This window comes from Loxodonta africana, chromosome 1 (assembly GCF_030014295.1).
Source record: "Loxodonta africana isolate mLoxAfr1 chromosome 1, mLoxAfr1.hap2, whole genome shotgun sequence".
NCBI lineage: Eukaryota > Metazoa > Chordata > Mammalia > Proboscidea > Elephantidae > Loxodonta > Loxodonta africana.
In genome coordinates this window covers 9,874,434-9,883,801 of record NC_087342.1, presented here as the reverse complement: position 1 = coordinate 9,883,801, position 9,368 = coordinate 9,874,434, and the positions used below count along the sequence as shown (strand labels likewise).

The following is a 9,368-nucleotide window of genomic DNA, read 5'->3' as shown; positions in this document are numbered from 1 at the left end:
AGTCATCAGACCACTACATGGGTTTTAACCTAAACATTTTCCTTCATTTTGACTACGTTAGGGAGACGCATAGTGAAAGACAGAATTACTACCCAAATGTCTTTCTTTTAAAGGGTAAAAATAGGAGGCGCTCCAACTCGGATTTGCGTGAAAACAAGTATCTCCTCTGTCAGTCAGTGCTGAAGTTGAACACTCTAAGTTCCCAACTTAATGACAAGTTCGCATCTGAGGATTCCTTAAGTCTCTGCAAGACACTGAGTGTGTGGACAACCTACTGCTGCCAATTTAAGAAAGAAAAGTACTAAGGGCGCACAAAGGATGGGGAAGAACTGTTGTCGTACTCACGGTTCCTTAAAGGGTAAAGACTGCTTCCTGAATTTACTGAGTTTTTTTTTTTCCTCTTTAGAGAGGCAATAAAAAGAAGGGTATGAAGGCACAAAAAGGAATCTTGAAATCCAACTGCAATAATTACTCATGCAACTGGCCCCTTCCTATGTGGCATTATAGAAACCTCCTGAGTCTGAGAGCTCACGCTTTTACAAAAGAGAACTAGATCACTGCGTGGCACTGCCACTGCTTCCTTAGACCTTTCAGGAAACCACCTCCAAGTACTTTTCACGAACCCCATGGGCTTCCTACATTAAAATGTAGCGACAGAGATCAAACCTAGAATAACTGCAGAATTGTGGCAATGAGTTCTGCGAGTCCCAAGTGCTGAATTTTTCTGCTCCGAATCATGGGACAAAGGCCATCATCAGGTGGACAGTCAGTTTCACAGTGATAGACATACACGTGTGGATGATCTGAGGCACAAGCTGTGATTGGTCCTAAGAGAATGAAAAGTAGAACTGGGTTCCAAACCCCCATCTTCTGACTTCTGGTTCTTATTCCCCCTGAGTTGAGCTCCTTCTTATCTGTATTACACGTTTTGGACCTTTCTGGAGAGTTGCTCTGGGTGCAGCATGGTTTGTTACAAGGTATTCAAGGTACAGGTACCATGTTCGTGGCAAGCTCCCCACCACAGCGTACGTGAGGTCCTGCTGCTGCAGCAAAGACTACAGACCTAAGATGCCGACTAGAGTTCAGTTTTCAAAACTTTGGGGATAATCTGATCATAACCTTTTCTTCTTGTGACATTGTAAGACAAGAATTTTGAGTATTCAGTCAACAGGTTCTCCCAGTAACAGGTGACATCATCCATCTGCAAGTGGTTGATAATAAACTGGTTTCCCCTAGAAGCAAGGTAAACACAGACATTTTACAACAGCATTTAATATTAACAGCCTATATCTGAGTGCTCACCTTGCATCAAGCACTATCCAGAGTACTTTATATGAATGAATTCATTTGATCCTCACAACTGACCCTACAGCCATCATATTCACACACATGCATTTAACAACAGAACTTTTTTTTTCTTAAAAACAAACAAACAGCCAATGCTCAGAAAAGGTGGTTATTCAGTTACCTCAAAGATTTCGATCTACTTCTATAAAGGGTGAACATGGGGCATATGCGAATATATGCATACATTTTTCCTCTTCCAGAATGATCTTTGTATAATGAGGGTGAAATCTGGATATCACCATGGTAATAACATTAAGGTAACTTTAGCTGAGGCAAAACAAGGATGATAAAGCGGAAAAGGAAAAGGGAACAGCACTTACCTCTCGGCAATTTCTTGGGCTACATCATCATTTGCTTTTACAAACTGCAGCAGCTCCCTAAAATGGAAAGAGCTCTGAGTCTCTGAACTATGGACCAAGCTCGTTAATACTAGAGCAGAAAGACCACAGGTTGAAGTCTACAGTTAATCTCCAGCTGTGCAGATGGTGTACTACCAGGGTCCTCACAGGACCAAGACAACAAGTTCCACGCACAGACTGAAGCAATCTGCTGCAGATTTGCCAGAAATGTTCAAGGATAGGCATCAACAGCGAAGGGGAGGGAAGAAAAAAATGTCCCTCCTCTCCAGATTCCTGCAGTGGCCCACAGAAGAGGAAACCTGGGCCTCTCCCGCACCTCTTCCTGGATCCCCCACTATGAGAGGAAATGTGCTCTGCCTCACTGTGATGAGTGCTGATGCTAGATCTGAAAGTCTCCGTGACAACGTGACTAGATCAAATACACCTATGTTTACTCTTTGAGGGACAAGAGCTTTCTCACCTCACGCAGTCTGAACATTACGTTTGGTACCAACATTGAGCACTTCTTCAAATTAAATCTCACTTGAGAGTCTACGTGAATAATAACGCAACGCTACATATTTGAAGCAAAAAGACAAGAAAAGCTTTCAATGAAAAAAACTCATCAGGACTAAATGACTTAAACGTCTGGGGATGTAGCAGCACAGGGTAGAGCTGCTTACTGGACGTTGGAGAGGTCCGTTTTGACTGGGACGTAGTGAACCCACGGCTTCAGTTGTGGATAGAAGAATTCTAGCCACTCTTCACCAACATGGAAAACAAGTGAACCACACAGGAAGAGGTGTTTGAACCGGAAACTGGCAGCTACACCCCGAAAATTAAACAGATACCTGGGAATGAAAGAACAAAATGCACTTAAAATACATGCCTGTTGCCACAGGTATGGCCTTTTTATTCCCCCCTCCCTTCTCTTTTATGCCTCCTCTCCCCTCTCTTTCCATTTTCAGCCTTGAAGAACACATCGGTATGCCCCTTTGGGGTTTCCACAAACTCCTTGCTTTCCCAGGCTGGGACTACAGGTTATTCTCAGAAAGGAAAGTCAGGGTGAGAGGGAAAGGGGTACTTTCTTCAGGCAGAACTGACGGGGTCAGGAGCTGGTGCTGGGAGAGAGGATACAAGGCTCAGATGGATCTCGTTTTCTACAAGCTTTTCTAGGCTCAGTGTCTCTAACTCCTCATGGCCACCCAAAGCCTTTCTTTTCTAGGGCATCCCATCTGGTCAAATGCATCTCCCTGCTCCCCGCACATCTCCTAAGGTCAGGACGGGACCTGGCACGTCTGAGCAATCTCCAAAGAAATGCCCCGGAAAAGAAAAAGATCTTCTTCTCAGCATTTATGTTAACAGGTATGCACTCTTGCCTCCAGGGTCACTTTTACCCAATGGCCCCTCACACTGTCCAGGGTAATCAGCGTTCACCTCTATGAATTCTCCCACTGCCTACCTCCTGACCTGGTTTTACTTGTTTATCTACTTCTTAGTCCTGCCATTTAATTATAACATTTTAAGCATATACACTTTACTCAACTGCTCCATAGGATTTTCTTGGCTATAGTCTTTACAAAAGCAGCTCACCAGGTCTGTCTTCCATGAATTGGCTGGATGGGTTTGAAATGCCAACCTTTAGGTTAGCAGCCAATCACAAACCACTTGCACCATCACTGTGATTCAGAATTGGCTCAACTGCAACTTTTTTTATAATAATTTATAATTTATTCATGGTGAGCCATGAGCTATTTTATTAACCTGATAAATATGTAATGTAGCTTCAACTGCTGGGTGGAAAGAGTGTGGAGAGAAGCAATGCCATCACTTTGATTATCAACACACAAGCTCTCTGGAAGCAGAGACCAAGTTCATCTATCTCTGCAGCCCCCACAGAGCTCAGGTTCCAGCCTCGTGCACAGTAGGCCCTCAGTAAATTACAGCTAAGTGAATTAAAGTGACTAGCGGTGCAGTGGTTAAGAACTCAGCTGCTAACCAAAAGGTCGGCAGTTCAAATCCACCAGTCACTCCTTGGAAACCCTGTGGGGCAGTTCTACTCTCTCCTATAGGGTCGCTATGAGTCAGAATCAACTCGACAGCAACAGGTTTGGTTTGGTTTTCATAACTCCAGCTTGGCCCCAGCATTAAAGCTCTCACCCCAAATGAAGCTAACTCAAAAGCGATATGGAAATCAAGGGAGTCAGGAGTCCTAGAACCCTTACTTGTATTTGCAGTGATCCACAAGATGGACATCCTTAGCAGCCGGCTTGCCCAAGGTATCCTTTAAATGAAAAGGATGTTTTTATCAGTAGTATTAGTAATAAAAGCAAACATTGTGTTAAACATTTCACCAGCATTACCACATTTAAGCCTCACAGTAAACATACTCAGAAGGCATTACTATCCCCATTTTACAGATGAGGAAGCCAAAGCTACAAGAAGTTGGGACACTTGCCCAGGGTTATATGGCCCCAAGCAGAAGAAATAGGGTTTTGGCCTGGATCTGTCCAACTTTAAAGTTTAAGGTTTTTTTTAAGGCCATGATCTATAAGGCCATGTGGCCCTCTTTTGAATCCAAAGCTATGGTTTACTGAGCATTCCATTCTACATCAATTATTTACACAGGAGGCTACAAGTGGTGGCTGGCGGGCTTAGAGGAGTAGCCCCTACACAAATTTGGTTGGACATGCAAAGTACTTAAAACGAAATATTCAAACCACTGCCAACATCTGAGGTGGCAGGAGATTTCTTGCAAAAATCCAGATTTCCAACTTTCCTTGAAAAAATGGAAGATCTGCCACACTGGGCTCCCATTCCCACCTGGCAGCAATCCGCTGGAACTCTTAGTGCCCTCGAGAGGGTTCTGCTCACTGCTTTACATCAACTGCTAGTCCCTGGGGCACCTGAGTTTGAGACCCCCATATACATTTCATCCATTCATCTGGTAAACTCCCCAATGAGAGAAACAAGCCCTTAAAAAAAAACAGGGCTTTGAACTGGTTCGAAGCAGTTAGGTCATGGCCAAGGATGCAAAACTGGAAGAGACCTGGATTTTTAAAATTTGGGTGATCCAGAACCATAACCAGAACGGGAAAAATTATGGCTCGGGGCTGTAGGACAGGAGACTCAGAAGAGGCATAGTGAACCCTTTCGGGAGCCTGATAAGTGAAACTGCGTTTTTGTCAGGACTGAGGAGAGCAACACGCATTCAAAGCGGCATGGTCGGCTACCATCTTTGAGCTGGACACTGCTGTTTCCGACTCTACGCAGAATCCAATGTGCACGACATTTGGTTGCTATGCAACGCATATACTGCCCTTGTTTTCCAACAGGGAGATTCAGTTTCTACCAGGGCTTTGACCTGTAGTTTTTCCCATTTCAGTTATGGTTCCAGTTCACCCGAATTTAAAAATTCATGTCTGTTCTTGGGTCGCTTCCTTGGCCATCACTGAACTAGAAGAACTGGTTTGAAGCCCTGAAAAAAAATGAATTTGGTTGCCTTTGTAGCCTCCAGTTGCAAACGTAAACAACTTGTCTGTTGAATATTCTTAATTTTATATTTTAAAATATTTTCATTAAAATATGAAATACAAAAGTATTTTATATTTTTCCATATTTTCATTAAACTTATGAAGTCTCTTAAACTTCACCTGCACATGTTTTATTAAAACTGTATCAAATAATTCATGCATCTCAGATATACTTAGGTTTTTCCCCCAAGAATTTGGACCTTTTTCTCACAGCATTCTTGATATATGGAAATTTCAGATGAGGAAAGTTAGGCCTTAAAGTTCTTTGATTAGGGCAAGAAGTCTTAGAGTTAAGAGGACTGAGATGGAATCTAAACCAAAGGTCCTCGTTTACGCCTCCACTTTAGTCATTTGGGGAGCTTTAAATAAATGAAGATACCTGGGCCCCATTCCCAAAAATTATGATTCATTTAATTCATTTTTTTTTTAAGCTCTCTGGTTGTATTGTGCAGCCAAGGTTGAGAACCAGGGGTTTAAGCCAGGGGTTGGCGAACTACAGCCTACAGGCCAAATCTGGCCCTCTGCCTGTTTTTGCATAGCCTCTGAACTAAGAATATTTTTACAAGTTTGAAAAAAAAAATCAAAAGAAGAAAATATCGTGACATGTGAGAATTATATGAAATTCAAATTTCAGTGCCCAGAAATGAAATTTTGCTAGATCACAGCCAGGCCCATTTGCTGACATGTTGCCTCTGGCTGCTTTCACACTGTGACGGCAGAGCTGAGGAACTGCAATGAGTTCATATGACCCACAAATCTTAAAATATTTACTCCTTGTAATGGGTTGAATCGTGTCCCCCCAAAATAGGTGTCAACTTGGTTAGGCTACGTGTGGTTGTCCTCCATTTTGTGATTTTCCTACGTGTTATAAATTATAATTTCTGCCTGTGAGTAAAAAGGCTTAGGGTGGGATGTAACACTCTGGCTCAGGTCACATCCCTGATCCAACGTAAAGGCAGTTTCCCTGGGGTATGGCCTGTACCACCTTTTATCTTACAAGAGATAAAAGGAAAGGGAAGCAAGCAGAGATTTGGGGACCTCATACCACCAAGAAAACAGCGCCTGGAGCAGAGCGCATCGTTTGGACCTGAGGTTTCTGTGCTCAGATACTCCCAGACCAAGGGAAGATGGATGACAAGGACTTTTCTCCAGAGCCAACAGAGAGAGAAAGCCTTCCTCTGAAGCTGACACCCTGAATTTGGACTTCTAGCCCACAAGACTGTAAGAAAATCTCTTTGTTAAAGCCACCCACTTGTGGTATTTCTGTTATAGCAGCACTACATGACTAAGACATACCTCTATCTGGCCCTTTCCAGAAAAAGTCTGCTGACCTCTGGTTTAAACCTTCAAAGTAGCATAATACTCTAGTCATGACATGGGCCAGAGAAGCAAGATGAGTTTGAAAAAGAAGAATTTACGTATGTGCTAATACTGATCCAGAGAACTTTCTCTAAAATTCATCCCACCACTGAAAGGAAACTTAGTAAGAAATTCTCCCAAGTGGCAGTGTTCTTTGAGTGAGAATGTTCACTGCTGTAGTTCTACTCAGATGACTGGTGATTACTTTCATAGATTTCCAGGCTTGGTTTTTGGTGTATTCCGCATCAACAAGTTTTGGATTTTTCCGAGAGAGAAGAATGAGAGGATCTCGTTCTGGACTTGTCCTATAAAAGAAACACATGACATAAATCTATGTGGTCTACACCACAATACCATTCCCAGTCGCTGAAAGGCAAGCGGTACTAGGACCCACTGCAATGACTGTACACGGAGATGGACCATTCATTGGTTATATTAACAGCAGAGGTGGAGGATACCGGGAACTGTAGCATCTAGATGGTCCTCTGCTGTTCCCCACTTTACCCATCAGGGATGACAGTGTTTGGTCCTTCTTTGCTTTCGTCTGGTCTTTAAGGGTATGTTGTTCTGGTCACGATAGCCAGGGAATCATTTCCTCTTTAGGAGGGTTCATATGGGGTCTAAAATCACTGGTACTTCCAGCTGTGTGACTAGGTCATCACCGCTCACTGAAATAGCTACAGGACCTCTGTTGTGTATGCCCTGCACAGGCAGTTTAAAAAACCTACAGGGCTTAGAAACCTGAACACCATATGTGGAAAAAATCCTAGTCTTGACTTTTGCGGGGGTCATGGACCTTCTGTGAATCTGATGAGAACTGTGGACCCTTTCTCTAGAAAAATGTACATACCCCGAAGCATTTCAAGGAAGTTCTAAAACTCATGGAGCCCAGACATGGACCCCAAGTTAAGAATCTGTGATCTCAAGATCTGAGAATCAGAGAAGTTGATAAGTTGTGGCTGGGCAGCCCATCTGCTTCTTGAAGTCCATCGTCTACGTAAATCAGAGGGCAAATAGAGGGTGTAACCTCAGACGTGGATTTGACGCAAAAACTACAAAACTCTCATACCTTCACAGTCTCTTTTCTATTCATCTGTTCAACAAATACTTATTGCGTATCTACATGCTAGGGGTTGTTCTAAGTGCTGGGGGTATAGAACTCAACACAACAGACAGGGTCCTTCCCCATCCCTAATCTTTTCCATTTTCCTCTTTCTCTCTGCCCCCTGCCCCCTTCCCTCTCCATTTTCACCAGTCTCACTCTGTGGTAGCCATGATTTGCTTGTCACATGGTCTGATGAAAAAGGCAACGAGGAGATCTAGATGATACCTGCTCTGCTACTAACCGGCAACATGATAATGAACAACATCATAAGTTACTCCTAGGCAACCGTCAGCTCTCAGGCAAGCAGACAACCCATCTGTTCCGTTCAATGTTGTACAGTCAACGCTCAACACACTCGTGGCACTCTGTGTTTGCTGAATGACTGAATGGATGGACTTTACTTCTTTGAACTTAAGTTCAAATAGAGTGATACAGGCAAATAATTTGAGTTCTCCTCTAATCGAGAATTCTGTGATTCTATGTCTATTACTTAGCTTCTTTTTGAGCCACACAGTTCTTCACACCCTCACAGTTGTGTATATTTTACACATTAAGTGCAACAATATCTTTGTAAAAATGTCAGAAAATATAATTACCTTGATCCTCGGAAATACGCTGTAGAATTTTTCTTTTTCCATGGCCACTGGGCTGCTGACCTAAAACAATGGATTTTGATTAGTTTCTATGTTTTGTTGTTGCTATTAACTATATGGGATGTGTTTTAACCATTTCTGAGGCCAGAACTTTACATTTCATAATAAGCTGGTGAAGGCTACTTTTCTACTCAAAAGAAAAAGGTCTGAATGATATTATGGCCCCCCTGCTTTTTAATTCTATTTATTTTGTTGTTGTTGAGAATATACAAAACATACACCAATTTAACAATTTCTACATGTACAATTCAGTGACGTTGATTATTCTTCAAACTGTGCGACCATTCTCACCCTCCTTTTCTGAATTTTTCCTCCTCCACTAACGTAAACTCACTGTCCCCTAAGTGTCCTATCTAATCTTCTGAGTTACTGTTGTCAATTTGATCCCATGTAGATAGTTCATAAAAGAGCATAATGATCAAGGGAGACTTTTTTTACTAGTTAAGCTAAATTATTATTTAGTTTTATAAGACTTCAGGGGACATTTTGGGTTTAAGGTTTACGGATTATCTCAGGGCAATAGTTTCAGGAGTTCATCCAGTTTCCATGGCTCCAGGAAGTCTGAAGTCTATGAGAATTTGAAATTCTGTTCTGCATTTTCCCCCTTTTGATCAGGATACTTTTATAGACTCATGGATCAAAATAATCAATAATGGTAGCCAGGCATCATCCAGTTTCTCTTGTCTCACGGCAAAGGAGGCAGCTATTCACGGAGGCAATGAGCCACACATCCATCTCCTCCTGTTCCTGACTCTCCTCCTTCCTCTGTTGCTCCAGGTACGTACAGAACAATTGTTGTGCCTTAGATTCTGTTCCCTTTTGTTATCACTTTATCCCGCTAGAGGTGCTAGCCAATAATCTGGATTGCCGGTGATATATATTTGTGGCAATACAAGTGGAATTAAATTACTGCTTTCCTTGTATCTGAGAGAAGACCTATAAAGATTGTGTTTCTAGAAGTTCTCTAAGTAAATGTCAATGTCGTTTGAATCATTAATGTAAAATGTAACTAGGTTAAGAAACACCTACGGCT

General features: G+C 42.3%; 1 protein-coding gene across 3 annotated transcripts in view; it reads right to left on the bottom strand.

The window, feature by feature from the left end:
• Positions 1–377: 377 nt before the first annotated feature.
• POGLUT1 (protein O-glucosyltransferase 1) overlaps positions 378–9,368 on the bottom strand; it is a 28,011-nt gene continuing 19,020 nt past the window's right edge. For 2 of the 3 annotated variants that reach the window (XM_010592936.3, XM_010592938.3), the window contains 6 exons: positions 8,279–8,338; positions 6,783–6,882; positions 3,911–3,969; positions 2,369–2,536; positions 1,668–1,724; positions 378–1,232 (listed from right to left, as the gene is read on the bottom strand). In XM_010592936.3, the coding sequence (XP_010591238.2) occupies positions 1,076–1,232; positions 1,668–1,724; positions 2,369–2,536; positions 3,911–3,969; positions 6,783–6,882; positions 8,279–8,338 (601 nt within the window). In that variant the 3' untranslated portion in view covers positions 378–1,075. The remainder of the gene's footprint in view (positions 1,233–1,667; positions 1,725–2,368; positions 2,537–3,910; positions 3,970–6,782; positions 6,883–8,278; positions 8,339–9,368) is intronic. The other variant, XM_064285101.1, reaches the window with a different exon arrangement.